Consider the following 15,825-nt stretch of genomic DNA (forward strand, 5'->3'; position numbering starts at 1 on the left):
AGGCTAAAGAGTGCATGCATGAGGGAAGACTGGGTTTGATATCCAGCACTCCATGATCCCCAGAGGGCTACTTGAGACTGATGCTCAAGAACTGCTCAGTGTGGCACCAAAACAGTTATTCTCAACTTTCCTAGATTGTATCAACAAAATCCTACCGAAGATCAGTAATGCTAAAAGAATGCATAAACTAATCGATTTACCAGAATCTTTAAAACTGAATTTCTGAGGCCAATTAAAATGATGGTGTAAGGGATTGGGGCTTGAGATGGACACATCCCAAATTTGATGATAGAGGGGCTGGAGTGATAGCACAGCGGGTAGGGCGTTCTCCTTGCATGTGGCCAACCCGGGATCGATTCCCAGCATCCCATATGGTCCCCTGAGCACTATCAGGAGTGATTCCTGATAGAGCCAGGAGTAACCCCTGAGCATCACTGGGTGTGACACAAAAAGAAAAAAAAAATTGATGATAGAAAGGTGTAATGGTGGTGCGACTGATGTCTGAGTATTAAATATTGTGAACTACCTTATAAAACAAAATTTAAAAAAAAATAGAGCTGGAGCAACAGCACAGCAGGTAGGGCATTTGCCTTACACACGGCCGACCTGGGTTTGATTCCCAGCATCCCATATGGTTCCCCGAGCACTGCCAGGAATGATTCCTAAGTGCAGAGCCAGGAGTAATCCCTGAACATCACCCGGTGTGACCCAAAAAGCAAAACAAAAAAAAATAATAATTTAAAATTAAAATGGGGGCTGGAGCGATAGCACAGCGGGTAGGGCATTTGCCTTGCACGCGGCTGACCCGGGTTCGATCCCCAGGATCCCATATGGTCCCCTGAGCACCGCCAGGAGTAACTCCTGAGTGCAAAGCCAGGAGTAACCCCTGTGCATCGCCGGGTGAGACCCAAAAAGCAAAAAAAAAAAAATTAATATGAAGGTGTAGGGGCCAGGGAGATACACAGTCCGAAGTGCTGAAGCGAATGCTCTGAGGGTGTGAGACCCAAGTTCAATTCCTAGCACTGCATGGTGCCCTGAGCACAAGGATCACGTTGGGTGCACAGTGTAGCATTGCTAGGCATCAGCTCCCCAAAAATGATGGTACAGAAATACATCATTACAAAGCAATCTGCCCGGATTACTGCGCTAAAATAAACATTTTGGTGCCACACATAAGCATAAAGGAAAAAATTTTGAAAGAGTATAAGCCAGGTGTTTTTCCAACTAAGAGGAAAGAGAAATATGTTATAAAACGGTAAACATAGATTTCCAGCTTAATCCTTACTAATAATTTATAACCAACCTATTGGGTAGGGACTGAGAAGTATCTAGTTTGAGGCATAAATAAACAGAAAAAACAACCAACAAGGGGCTGGAGCGATAGCACAGCGGGTAGGGCGTTTGCCTTGCACACAGCCGACCCGGGTTCGAATCCCAGCATCCCATATGGTCCCCTGAGCACCGCCAGGAGTAATTCCTGAGTGTAGAACCAGGAGTAACCCCTGTGCATCGCCGGGTGTGACCCAAAAAGAAGAAGAAAAAAAAAAAAACCAACAAGCATTCTTTGCAGATACAACTGGCCTGTCATCTGTTCTATAATATAAGATTTAGATGATGGGTTGGAGACATAGTACAGAGGCAGTAAGGCACTTGCCTTGCATGCAGCTGACCCCAGTTCGATCCCCAAACCTATATATCATCTCCCGAGCACTGCTAGGAGTTATCACTGAGCAGAGCCAGAAATAAGTAAGCACGGACATCCTTCCACCAAAAAAATGAACTAGGTTATTTAGGGGATAGATTTACTCCTGGGAAAAGAAAGGATTAGGGGCCAGAGCAATAATACAGCATGTAGGGCAACTGCCTTTCACACTGAGCTGCAGACCCACGTTCAATCCCGGGCAACCCCAGAGTACCGCCAATAGTAATCCCTGAGCATTGCTAGGTGTGGCCTAAAAACCAAATAAAGCAAGCATTAATTTTATAAGGAATATAAAGTAAAATTATTCCAACATACAATAAAATTCTTTTAAATTGAGAACAATCACCCCATCATCCTTTTTATTTCAAATGTCAAGCGGTGCTTGGAGGTAGTCTAACCTTGGATCCCTGGTCAGGAGACCACCCCTAGGTCCTTATCCTGACTCTCATGGCCCAAAGGCTAGCATTTAATTTCCCTAGGCTTGTTTTCACAAGTAAAAGGAACAAGCTAAACACAATCTCAAAGGTCTTATCTCCTGCAAAAATCTCATGATATAACCTTTCTTTTCTCTCTTCCTCTCCCCTTCCCCATCTCTCTCTGTTGGGGACCACACAGAAGGCCTCACACTCAAGGCAAGTTACTGCTGGACTACATTTCCAGCTTCCCAAATCTCATGACTTAATCACTTTTTGGGGGGAGGGGAGGAGGGAGACACATTCAGGGATGCTCAGGAGACCATATAGGATTCCAGGGATCAAACCTAGGTTGGCCACAACAAAGCAAACAAGTGCCTTATCCACTGTACTAGCTCTCTGGGCCATGACTCAATTACCTCTATTTTGATTTTCTTTCCCAGCAAAGCTACACCTACTGACATCAACAACAGTCCTATAGGCTCGGCTAATCCCCACAGCAAGTACTCAAGATCCAACTTCGAAAAGGAAATTTAAGAACTCTATACAAAAAAAAAAAAAAAAAATTGTGAGCACTACTCTCTACTAGTCTTTAGGCAATCTGGCAGTAGGCATCCCCATCCCACTCCCACTGTAGCACTGCACTGTCATCCTGTCCCGTTGTTCATCGATATACTCGAGCGGGCACCAGTAACGTCTCCATTGTGAGACTTGTTACTGTTTTTGGCATATCGAATACGTCATGGGTACCTTGCCAGGTTCTGCCATGCAGGCGGGACACTCTTGGTAGCTTGCCGAGAGGCTCTCCAAGAGGGACAGAGAAATCAAACCAGGGTCAGCCACATGCAAGGCAAACGCCCTACCCGCTGTGCTATCACTCCAGTCCTCCAATCCCACTAGGTAACAAAAACATGAAAGGAGAGAAAAAAAATTCCCAGTGAAAGATTTCCACTGCAGTTCCTAACTGTGTAAGATATTCTACAATAGTAGAAACTGTTTGAATGCTCCCTTGCCACCCCAAAACAAAAGTTTTGATTGAACAAAGCTTACAGTGATAGGCTAACTCCCCCCATCCCAACCAAAAAAGCAAAACCAACCACTAGCAACAACAAAAAACCTTACACATTTAATCAATTAAAAAACAAAGAGCAGATTGGAAAACTCTGTGCCTCAATAATTCCACGTCTAAAGTTCTCCCCTCCCTTTTAATTACAATGCAGAGGGACTGTTCTTAGCAAAGAGCAGTGAATAATACTGTGTAATGCCACACTTGTGTCAAGGGACAATACAATTAATTCCCAACTCGCCTTTCACCTTGAGAAAGGGGCTTTCTTCTTTCCCAAAGACCCAGACACTGTAGCCAATCCCTCCAGAAGGGAATTTGGAGGGGGTGGCTCGCCTTGAAAGACAGAAGGTAAGTCTCCCTAACAAGCCCAGAGATAAACTGAACGAGGGGGGGAGGGGAGGTAGGAAAGTCCATACACTAAACTTAGGGGCCCAACTTTTTCAACCAGGAGAGTGCAGGAACTCTCTCAAAAGCATTCAAGCACTATTGCCCTTGGCTCCTTTATGAGCAAGCAGGAGGATTCCTCAGTCTTCTCCATGGGGAGAAAACTACAGCTGAAAACGCTGATTTCAACTGACAAAGACTGCAAAGTGATTTCTGATTTCTTTCTCAGAAGAGGAGAGGGGCTGGAGCGATAGCACAGCACGTAGGGGGTTTGCCTTGCACGCGGCCTACCGGGGTTAGATCCCCAGCATCCCATATGGTCTCCTGAGCACCGCCAGGAGTTAATTCTTGAGTGCGTGAGCCAGGAGTAACCCCTGTGCATCGCCAGGTGTGACCCAAAACGTCAATAATAATAATAATAATAAAAAAGAAGAGGAGAAAAGGCACCACCTAGGCTTCTCCACATAGCAGGCAAGGTACAGTCTCCTCCAAAGGTCTAGTCTGATTTCACTTGGGAGAGCAAGAAGTGGGGGAAAGGAGGTGCAGACAGAAGGAAACCCTTTTTTCACTAGAAGTAGGGGGAGTGGGAGAGGGCATCTCTAACCGGTGCAGAAGAGATGGCTTCCTTGGACAAAGGCAGACTGGCTTCTACAGTCCTACAATCACAGTCAGGTCTCCCTCCCTCTTGGACTACCAAAAAAAAAAGTTTCCCAAAGCCAGCTCTTCTTCCAGATTATTCTACATGAAGACCTCTTTGTTAACTGGGTGACTAGAATAGGCAAGTTGAAGTGCCTCTTTTCCACTCTTGAGGAAAAGTACTTTCTGATATATATACACTTTAAGGAGACGAGCATGGAAATAGAAGGAAACAGTATAAAAATGATATCAGGGTTTATTTAAAATAAAAAATTCAGTAGGTAATAGCAATCACCGGCCCATTTTTTACTAAGGAAGTGCGCTTACAAATCCCCCCCACCCTTTGCCTCCTACCAAGTTTGTGGAAAGAGTACCCTCATTAGAATAGGGGTAACCGAGACCGAGAAAGGTGAAACAATTAGTCAAGGTCAGAACGGTGGGAGAGGGAGGCCCGCTCGCGGCGATCGCACTCCAAGCTTAGTTGTGCAAGGGAAGGAGCTTCTCGCACGCCCCAGACGGGAGGAAGGCGACGCGCGGCGCCCCCGGAGGACACGGCAGGGGGAGGGGGAGGCAGTTTAATGCCATAAAGTAAACCCAGAGCCTTCCCCTCCGCCTCGCGGGGTAAACTGATAAAGGAGAGAAGTTCCGACCAGTGCCCCTTGGTTAAAAGCCAGCCTCGCCCCGCTCGCCTACCGGGCACCGCAGACCAAATTGGAAAAGTGGGAAGGGGGGTGGGGGAGGGAAGAGCAGATTTCACTTCGGGGTTAGCTCATCCCTCCTTAAATTAAATCCAGAATTCGCCCTCGCACGCCCCGGGAACGGTTCTCCTTCTGCTTACAGACACAGCGAACTGGGGGAAAGCGGGCGCCCACGACCAGGGGCGTCGTCCTCCCAGAGGAAACTTGGGGGTCCTCCTCCGTACCGAGACCGTGCAAAGGGGTCGAGCCCTCCCCACTGCCCCCGCCTGCACCCCATCGAAGCCGTGACTCGGGGAAGTCGTTTCCCCCTCGCGACGCGGGATGTGGTCTGAGCCCTGTCCCCGGGTCGCAGGGCAGCCCGCAGCTCAGCTCGGAGCGGGTCCGCGGGCTGAAGGGAACGGGCTCCCCCGCTCGCCCCGGCTCGCCCCGCCGAGCGTTCCCGCGGGGTGGATGGGGCGGAGCGGCGCCGCCCGCAGCCTCCGCGACCTCGGCCTCTTACCCGGAGGCCTTCCCTGCGGCCCGCGCTCGCCCCAGCAGCCCGGCCTCCGCAGCTGCAGCCCGGTCGCCGCCAACTCTACCTGAGCGCCCGGAGAGCTCGGGGGGCGCTCCGGCCGCCGCCGCCTCTTCGTCTCTATGGTGTCCCCGCACTTCCTCATCCGGGGCCCGCGCCAGCCATGCGGGCTCCCCCAAGCCCCGCCCCGGAACGGCGCGCGCGCACTCCGCCAGGGCGGGTCTTCCCGCCAAGGGCTCCGGCCCTCAGTTCCCCGCGGCGACTCCGCCCCGCCCCCGCGGCCTGGAGTCTTAAAGGGAAATACACCTTCTGACCCGCGCCTGCTGAGCTCCCCAGGCCCAGTGTCTGCTTCCCTGTGACCGCAGTGACCCAGGCCACCTGTTTTTCTGGCCTGGATGACCGCACTTCTAAGGATCTCCATGTAACCGCTCTAGTTCAAGGTTGCAGGAGGGGGAGGGTAGTGGTTGAGGCTAAACCAGGGCTGCTGGATCTGTGCTCGAGAATCCATCCTGTTGGTGCTCAGGGACCCCAGAGGTGTCAGGGATCCAAGCCCAGGTGGGCCATGTGCAGGGTAAATGTCTTACCCGACATAATGTCTTTCGGGCCCACCAAGAGATCTTTTTTATAACTGGAATCGTTTTTTTGTGTTTTTCATTTTTATTTTGGTTTTTGGCGGACTGTGTTGGGGGTTACCCCTGTCTCAATGCTCAGGAATCATACCTGGTGGTGCTAGGGGGGACCATATGGGATGCTTATGATCGAACCCTGATCCACCTCTTGCAAGGCAGTCGCCCGACATACCCCTAAGCAATTAAGGGATTTAGGTATCATCATAATTGGAGTTTTAGATATCATCCTCCTGTTATTTTTATCTCTACAAATCCTGATGTCACCTCTACTTCCAGCCCTTTAATGTTTTATTTTAATTTCTTTATCGCTTTAATATTGCTAAAACTGACGTCATTCCTCTGGTGATTGATCTGTCCCCTCCCACTTTTGATTTGTGGGAGGGGACAGATCCATATGATTCCATACTCAGCACAGAACAGTGTCTAACAGTAGATTCACAACAGGTATCTACTTTAATTTTTAGTTTGTTTTGAGTTTGGCTGTTTGAGACACTACACCAGCTGTACTCAGGCCCTACTCTGAACTGTGCTCTGGCACTATATGTGCCCAGCAATTTTACACGAGCCCTTTAAGCTATTTCCTGGGATGTGAAGGTATTTGAAAGAAATTTGTTTAAGCAAGAGGAAATGAAGGAAGTCCTAAAAATGAAATCAGCTTATCCCAAATCACATAGCCTTGTCTTAAAAAAATTGGAATCTGGGGGATGGAAAGATAGAACAAGTCTCTTGCCTTGCATGTGAAGAACTAGGGTTCCATCCCAGGTCACTGCAAAGAGTGATTCCTGAGTTTAGAGCCAGGACTAAATCCTGAGTGCCACTGGGTGTGGCTTGAAAAACAAACAAACAAACTGAAATCTTTGTTGGACCTTATCAATCTTGGAATTTACCAATCTGGTAGGTTAATGAAGTAAAGATTTGTGGGGAAATGTTAATGATCTCTCTTCAAGTTTACTGGCTGTGGAAGTGGTTTGTTTAGTCAAGACTGAAGATGTGCAAATTAAAATACCAAATACAATGTTAACTGCCTATTTGAGACAATATATTGTCTATACTGTGTATGGTTCATATGTAGGCTATTATGTATGCTGTTTGGATTAACTGGAAATTCATTTTAAGACATATCTACATTTACAGTCTCCACATCCACTTTCTCAGGCAATGTATGTGTCTAGAGAAGGGGATCCAAGAAACCCTCTATTGCCAATTTTTCTTTTTACCTTAGGCTCTAGTATGATTCTACACAGCCCCATTATTAACATTATTAAAATGAATTCATCATTGAGGTGAAGAGAGAGCTCAATAGGCTGAGGACATGCTTTGTATTCAGTAGGCCCAGGCTTAATCCCTTGCCCTGCATGGTCCCGAAAGGACCTCCAGCTCCCAGCAAAGAGTTGGGAGGAGCCCTTGAACCCAGCCAGGTGTGGCTCAAAAAACAAAAGAAGAGCAAAGTTTTAACTAGTTTTTTTTTTGTTTGATCCCCTGTTAATTGGGGCCAGGGTAGGGGGTAGGTTGAAATGGCAAAGTGACAGTACAACAAGTAGGGTGCTTGTCTTACATGAGGCTGACCTGGGTTCAATCCCTGGCACTACATAATGGTCCCCCAAGCCCTGACAGGCTTAAGTCTCAGTTATACAATGCTGAAACAACCATCCCTTCACCAGTGCCCATATTCCACCACCAAAAAAAAAAAAAAACAACCATTATAACCTCCCATTGATCCCCACCCCAACTGATAAATTTCACTTTACTTTCTCTTTACTTTGGTTACATTCAACATTTCAACAAAAAACTATTATTGTTAGGAGTTCCCCATCAGAGTCAGACCTGTGGTGAAGAGATATGAAGCTTTGGATTTCTGTATTTTAGCAATTAAGTCCAGGGAAATTTCTTCCAGAAATTGGATCATTGCAAGCTTGTATCTCTCATTAGTGGTCCTCATAAGATGGTGGTTGCCACATCCGTCCCCTCCCCCTCCCCCAGCAAGGAAAAGGTGAGAGAGAAAAACCTTTCCCCTCCTAGGCAGGCATGGGGGCCTCAGCTTAGTTCTCATTCTGGAGACATTCTGCAAGGAGCTGCCGGTACCAAAAGTAGTCTAGCTGGCCTCTGGAATCATGTTCATGCAGCTGCAGTGAAGCCGCACATGTGTGGCCTCGGGGATCACATCGCGGCGGAGAGCTTATACCTTGATTTAAAAAAAAAATCTACTCATCTGTTGTTGAGCATTTGGGTTGTTTCTAGATACCCAAACACACTGCCCGAAACACAGACACACATATCTTTTCTTTTCCAATAAGCATTTTTTTTAGGGTGGGGTGCCACATGTATACGTGCTCAGGGCTTACTCTAGCTCTGTGTCAGGGATCATTCTTGGGCAGGTTTGGGAGACCACATGGGGTGCCAGGGGTGGGGATGGGGATCAAATCTGGCTTGGTCATATCTAGAGTAAGTACCCTACCCACTGTACTATCCCTTCGGAACCTTCCTAATACAGTTTTGTATTCGTGAAGTATCTGATGAGAAGCAAAATCGCTTAGCATTCCCTAACTTGGATCAGCTTTAGACTACTTAAAAAATGTCAAAACCTGGGTTCAGAGAGATAGCAGAGGAGTAAGGTCTTTGCCTTGCATGTGCTCATCCGAAATGGAAGCCTGTACCATATATGGTCCCCTTTACCCCACCAGGGAGTGATCCCTGAGCATAGAGCTAGAGAGGCCCTGAGCATTGCTGCATACAGCCCCAAGCCCCCTCTCCCCCAGAAAATGAAAAATTGTAAAAGATTTTTATGACAATTGCTGAATAAGAGTACAACTTGGGGACCTCAGAGAAATAATACAGGGATTAAGACCCTTGTTCTGCATCTTGCAGGCCAGGTAAGAATCCCCAGTACTACATATAGTTCCCTGAGCACCACCACAGGGCACTCCTAAGTACGGAATCATCGGAGTTGACCAATAACCTGCTAGCAAATTTTTACATTGCCAAGAAACAATTATGGACATTTCTTAGGAGAAGAAACAATCCCCCCAAAAGCCAGGGAGGAAAACTTCCTTAGTTCTGGGATGGAAGCCTCGTCTTAACCAGTCTCATGGCAAAAGACAATCTTAGGCAGCCAGCACCATTAAGGATGGAAAGTACCCTGGGGTATCTGGGTGTTATTCCTCAACTGGCAACATAAAAATATTGCTTTTACATTTAACATTTGGGTGGAGAATAGAAAGTACAGGGTGGGGTGGCAGGGAGAAAGATTGGGGGGGGCGGCGTTGTGGAGCAGTAAGGCACTTGCTTTGCACTGTGAAGACTGGTTAGATCCTGAGCACCATATATGGACCCCAGAGCATCACCAGAACGATCCCTGAACATAAATCCCAAGATAAGTGCTGAGTACCAAATGGTGCAAGGTAAGCACCTGGGCCCCAGTACTGGGCCTCTAGCCCTACAATTTAAAATTTTTTGTTTTGGGGGCCACATCCAGTAGTGCTCAGGGCTACTTCTGACTCAATGCGCAAGAACAGTGCACTACTGGGGGTGCTCAGGAGACTCTATGGGGTACAGTGGAACAATCTCCACTGAGCCTCATGCAAAGCAAGCGCCCTGTCTGCTGTACTCTCTCTAGTCTCTACAATTTTTCCCGTGAAAATTGTTACAACCGTTTGTGGTCGCTTAGTTATGGAATTCTTCAATATAAAAACATTACATTTAATAGCTATTCAACTCCCGGGTCCTAATGTGAAAACAATGTTCCATCCTTTCCAGCAAGGCCTACACAACTTCCTACTTGCGACAAGATTGCCTCAGATAGGGAGTAGGGCTGAGGTCTTGCATGTGACATGAGGCTGCAGGTTAAGTGCTCAGCATGTGGGTTGAGCTGAACTCCACCAGGTGTCAAATTCCTGTCTGAGACATATGATGGACCTTATCTGTCACCAAACAGGGATTTGAAGATTACATAATTTTCCGCTATTACTAACCAGAGTCACATGAGGTTTGGAAGTTTTTGAAAGCCCCTCATAGCGGGCACTCCCTGGTAAGGGCCCTTGCATCATCAGTTTGCAGAGGCACTTGACAAAAAGTCTCTCAGAAACGATTTTGCGACTCTTGCTGGTTCTTTGAGGCCAATTAAAAAACAAAAGCCTGGCTGGGCTGGAGCGATATAGTACAGCGGGTAGGGCGTTTGCCTTGCACGCGGCCGACCCGGGGTTCAATTCCCAGCATCCCATATGCTGGCTCGAGCACCGCCTGGAGTAATTCCTGGAGTGCAGAGTCAGGGGGTAAGTCCTGTGCATCGCCGGGTGTGCATCTGCCAAAAAGCAAACAAAACAAAACAAAACAAAAACCTGGAGAAACTTGCCCCAGTTCGGGGATTCACTAACTCGGAAGGGAAGCTTGCGGACCCCAACTTATTTCGCAACTCCAAGGAAGGCTTGGGCTTCCTGCGCGCGACCATGCAGCCACCAACAGGAACCGCGCGCAGGTCGCGGGTGCCAGAAGCCGCGCGTGACGCTCCGCCTCCCGCGCGAGCGCCGGATCAGGAAGTGGCGTGAGCATCGAGATGAGGCGGAGGCCAGGCCAGAGCGGCCCGGGCCGAGGGGCGGGAAGGGGGCGGGGCCGCGGGGCGGAGCCGCCGGGGCTGCGCGGGTTCTCAGGTGAGCGCTCCGTGGCCGAGGCGGGCGGGCCGGCCGGAGCTTGGCGCTCAGGGGCAGAGACCGCAAGGGACCGCGAGGGCATCCTGAAGCGGCGCGAGGCGGGGGGGAACCCTGGACGGGGTCGGCTTTCCGGACCCCGGCCTGAAGCGGCGAGGGACTCTGGAGCTGCGGGTGAGTGGTGTCGTCCGTGCGGGCCCGGGTTTGGGGAGCCCGAGAGATGGAACCGTGACCCTGGTTCGAGTCTCCCCGACCCTTCACCGGCTGTGTGATCTTGGATGAGTCTTGGTCCCTCTCCTAAGCCCCAGTGACCTCAGCTGTGAAAAGCGGCGGCGGTGGGGGCCAGGGGGGGAAGTACTGCTGAGAGTTGGTGCACATGGAGGTTCAAGAAGGAGCCCCCGTCTTCCTCTTCTTGCTGGGGACATGAATGGCGAAACCTAATTAATGGGAGCGCCTGTCGCTCTCTGATTGACCTTGGGCAAGTCCCTTGCTCTGGCCCTCACTTTCCTCATCTGCAAAATGAGTGTGCTAACTTCTTTTAGATCACCTTCTTCTGCGAGATTGGCGTTTAGATAGACAGTAAGGGCTCCGGGGTGCTCTAACTTGAGGACTGAAATAGACTATCCTCTCGTAGGTCGGTCAGCTCCCCGACTCAATCCACCTTCCTTCCCCAATCACAGGATTCCCCAATTCTGTGATTCTCTTCGTTCTCCATTCCTCCTTGTGTAGGAGTGATTTCACCCAGAGGTTGGTGCTACCTCTGCCTGAACCTTACCCGTATTGTCACTGCACCTAAAATGAAAGAGGAGGTCCGTGGAAAAAAAGTCTGTTATTGGGGTCTCTGTGTTTGTGTTACAGTGGCGGAGAGGCAAGATGACTTCTCTGCCCCAAGCTTGGAACAGCTGAAGGAGACACCGGTACAAAATGAGAACAACAAAGGTCTACAAACTTGTCATCCACAAGAAGGGCTTCGGGGGCAGTGGTCAGTATCGATCAGTCGTGTCAGTTGTTGGCTGAGGTTCTGGTGTGTCCAGTGACTTAAAAAACGATTCAGTGACTCTGATGATATTCCAGGCAAGCCAGACACCTGAACTGAGTGAGCTGTCAAGTATCTTAAGGTGGCTGGGAGGGGAGGTAGGACCAGAGAACATAGGCTCCTTTGAAAAGCATTCTGGCTTTTAAGGAGCATTGTGAATGCTGCGAGTTTATTATCCTCTCTTTGCCTTTTTATTACCTGTTTGCTGTATGAAGTTCCCGTCTGCAGTAGTTTGGCAGATAAGAGAAACTTATATTCAGGAAGAGAGAAGTGGTAGAGTGCCCACAGGACAGGTGGGATCAAAGCTTGAACCTCTTTGCCTGGCTCCAAAGCCTGGTGAGAAGGGGCAGGACACGGCATGTTGTCCCACACTAAACCAGAATCCGGAGTATCAGCTCCACCTCTGACACTGCCTTTGATCACCAGCAACCCCCTCGTTTACCTTATCGAGGAGGTCAAGCAAGTGCCTTAGACAATTTTTTACATTCTCTTAAGCAGTTGTAGTGTGTGTGTGTGTGTGTGTGTGTGTGTGTGCGCGCGCACGTGCGCGTGCGCTCCTGTGCAGAATAGGAAGTACTAGCCATGTTACTTTTATTTTTCTTTTGTAAAAGAAGAATTTTCCTTTCTCCTTGAAGAAACAAAAACTGAAACAACAAGTTTCCCACATGTGTATTTTTGCAGGGGCCTCCCAAACATTGCTCAGGGGCCCAGAGGTCACTCTGCAGTACTCGGCCAACCAGACTGGGTGGGTCAGTATGGGCCTGAGGATGTGGAACTACTCAGGTCCTGTAGTACTGGGTTCACCAGGACCACATTAGTGGTGCTTGTAACCCTGAGGACTATACCCAGTGTTACGGGGGTTTGAACTCGTATTTCAGTGCTTGCAAATCATGCACCCTGGTCACTGAGCTATTGCCCTAGCCACAACAGTTCTTTTAAAAATTGTATTTTACAGGGGCCAGAGTGATAGTACAGCAATAGTACAGGAGGGAGGCTGTTTACCTTGCATGGGATTGACTTGGGTTTGATCCCTGGTATCCCACATGGTCCCCTAAGCACCGCTAGAAATAATTCCTGGGTGCAGAACCATGGGTAACCCCTGAGCATCTTCAGGTGTGACTCAAAAGCCAAAAAAAATTGTATTTCAGGGCCAGAGTGATAGTATACCAGGTAAGGCATTTTTGCCTTGCATGTGACTGACCCAGATGTGATTCCCAGCACCTCATATAGTCCCCTCATATTGTTTTGGGGTGTGACCCAAAACCAAAACCCAAAAAAGTTGCATTTTAGTAAATGTTTACTTCTTTGGGGGTGTTTTGTTTTGGTTAGTTGTTTGGGCCATATTTCACAGCACTCAGGAGTTATTGCTGGCTATATACTCAGGGGCCACTCCTAACGGTGTGATGGGATGCTGTCAATCAAACCTGGGTTGACTGCATGCAACGCTACCTCCCTACCTGCTGTACCATTGCTCCAGCCCCAGTAGATGATTATTTCTATGTTGTGTCTATGTAAATCTTATTAGGAGTAAGGATTGACCAAAAGTGAAAACTCTGTATGTGTATTTATTTATTTGTTTGTTTTGGGTCACACTTGGCAGTGTTCAGGACTAACTCCTGACTCTGCATTCAGGGATCACTCCTGGTGGGCATGAGGGACCATATGGGGACTGAACCCAGGTTGGCCCACTTGCAAGATAAACGCCTTCCTCACTGTATATTGCTCCAGCAGCCCCTTTTTAAAATTTATATATTTTTGCAACACCCAGCAGTGTTCAGTAGTTACTCCCAATTCGGTGCTCTGGGTTTGCCCCTGGTGGTGCTTCACAACATGTGTTGATCATTCAGGTCTCTTGCATGTAACACATTTGTTTCAGCCTGTTGAACTATCTCTCCAGTCCATTTTAGGGTGCTGTGGTGATGTTTGTGAAATATTTAATAGAGTACCAGGCTGATCTGTGCTATTCAATGTGTCCATTATAATTACCAGGATAAAGATATACTGAGTCTTACTATATTTCAAGCACAGTTTCTACCAAAACACTTCTTGTCAACACTGTACTTTTTCTGACTTGATGTAACCTACTCTCTAGTGGGATATAATTGAATAGATAATAGAAATAACTTTTTTGTTGTTGTTTTTGGGCCACACTGGATGATGCTCAGCTCCTCCTGGCTCTGCATTCAGGAATTACTCCTGGCGGTGCTCCGGAGAATATATGGGATGCCGGAGATTAAACCTGGGTTGGTCGTATGCAAGGCAAATGACCTACCCACTGTACTATCTCTCCGGTCCTTGAAGTAACTTTTTTTTTTTTTGCTTTTTGGGTCACACCCAAGCGATGCACAGGGGTTGCTCCTGGCTCTGTGCTCAGGAATTACTACTGGCGGTGCTCATGGGACCATATGGGATGCTGGGAATCGAACCCAGGTCGGCAGCGTGCAAGGCAAACACCCTACCCGATGTGCTATTGCTCCAGCCCCTCCTTGAAGTAACTTTTAAAAAACATTTTCTTTCTTTAATTAATTTGGGGGCTACACCTCTGGCAGTGCTCAGGAGTTACTCCTTGTGTGACTTGGGGGACCATATGGGATGCCGAGAACTTTATCCAGGTCTGCCATGTGCAAGGCAAATGCCCTACACACTGTACTGTCTACTATGGCTCAGGCCCCAATGGAAATAATTTGACAGGTAAAAGAATAGCAAAGGTACAGTTTATACAATTGTATACAATGTATACAAGTTTACTTTCACCTGTGTGAAAGTAAAGGAAGGGGAGCTAGTTTCTCCTCAGCCTTCCCCCCTCCCCTCTATAAATGGAAATCAATGAATATTCAGTGCAGACCTGTCCCTAACATAAAGATTCCAAATATGACAAGGTTCTCTCATCCCTAAGGGAGTTTACAGCTTGATGAGGCAGACGTGCAGAAAGGAAATGAGGCCAGGATTTTGCCTCAAGTGATAAATCATGTCATATGGGAATCCCGCCTGGGGGCGGCCCTGGAATATATTCTGTCCCCCAGCACCAAAGTGTGTGGTTCCCTCCCCCACCCCCAAAAATAAAATGATAAAGTGGGAAGGAGTATGAGCTCAGAGAACTCAATTTAGACCATTGGAGTTAGAAGAAGGTTTCACAGAGAATTTGGGGGTGCTCCCCAGGGCCCCCCCAGCAATGTCATGGAATGGGCTTGAGTGTTCAAGACTCAGTCCTGGTTAGGTGGTGAGGGGCATGCAGTGTGACCCAAGACATACTCCCGCACTTTGAATGTCTTCCTCTAGCCCCGGACAGTTTTGTTGTAGGACCACAACTGCTAGTGCTAGGGCTTACTCCTGGCTCTGTGCTCAGAGATCCCTCTTGGTGGGGTTCAGGGAATCACAAGGGGTTCCAGGAATTAAATCCGAGTCGACTGTATGCAAGGCAAGTGTCTTCCTTACCCACTATACTGTGTCTCCAAACTTACTCCTAAACAAATGTTTAAATGTTTACAGTGCCAGGGTTCAAACCCAGGTCCTCACGTATGCAAGGCCCAGTTCTCTACCCACCACATTACATACCCAGTCCCAAACACCACTTGTTTAATTTATTTTTGTTTTGGGGCCAAACCACAGCATGGCTTGGGGGCTACTGTTGCCAGCTCAGTCCTCAGGAGTCATTCCCAGCAATGCTCAGTGAATCTTGTGGTGAGGACCACTGGACCTGGACCTTCTCCTCTCTAAGCATGAGCTGCATCCTTTGAGTCTTCTCTCCAGTCCGCCTCAATAAAACTCTAACTGGAAGTAATGAAACATCCTTTGAGATTCATTCGGTGCTTACCTTTGCAGACTGTGTTTTTGTTGGGTCTAATTCTATTTGAAATGTCCATTTAATTAATTTGTCTTTGTCTTTTTTTTTTCTTTTTGGGTCACACCTGGCAATGCACAGGGGTTACTCCTGGCTCTGCTCTCAGGAATTACTCTTGGTGGTGCTCAGGGGACTATATAGGATGCTGGGAATCGAACCCGGGTCAGCCGCGTGCAAGGCAAACACCCTACCTGCTGTGCTATTGCTCCAGCCCCTAATTTGTCATGTTTTTAACACATTAAAGGTCATGTCTTTAAAAAATATTTTTT

The 15,825-nt window shown here is 48.1% G+C and overlaps 2 protein-coding genes across 14 annotated transcripts in view; one reads left to right on the forward strand and one right to left on the reverse strand.

Moving 5' to 3' along the window:
- Positions 1-5,600, reverse strand: part of PRR14L (proline rich 14 like) — an 80,138-nt gene extending 74,538 nt beyond the window's left edge. For 8 of the 10 annotated variants that reach the window (XR_008631440.1, XR_008631439.1, XR_008631441.1 and 5 more), the window contains exon 1: positions 5,478-5,600. Coding sequence is in view for 5 of the 10 variants with exons in the window: in XM_055147534.1 (XP_055003509.1) it covers positions 5,478-5,555 (78 nt within the window). In the remaining 5 variants the exon portion in view is untranslated. Of the gene's footprint in view, positions 1-5,398 lie in introns of all 10 variants that reach the window. The other 2 variants (XM_004615629.2, XM_055147537.1) reach the window with 2 other exon arrangements.
- Positions 5,601-10,656: 5,056 nt separating this feature from the next.
- Positions 10,657-15,825, forward strand: part of DEPDC5 (DEP domain containing 5, GATOR1 subcomplex subunit) — a 142,303-nt gene continuing 137,134 nt past the window's right edge. For all 4 annotated transcript variants that reach the window (XM_055146986.1, XM_055146988.1, XM_055146987.1 and 1 more), the window contains exons 1-2: positions 10,657-10,853; positions 11,538-11,661. In XM_055146986.1, the coding sequence (XP_055002961.1) occupies positions 11,604-11,661 (58 nt within the window). In that variant the 5' untranslated portion in view covers positions 10,657-10,853; positions 11,538-11,603. The remainder of the gene's footprint in view (positions 10,854-11,537; positions 11,662-15,825) is intronic.

This window comes from Sorex araneus, chromosome 9 (assembly GCF_027595985.1).
Source record: "Sorex araneus isolate mSorAra2 chromosome 9, mSorAra2.pri, whole genome shotgun sequence".
Classification (NCBI taxonomy): Eukaryota; Metazoa; Chordata; class Mammalia; order Eulipotyphla; family Soricidae; genus Sorex; species Sorex araneus.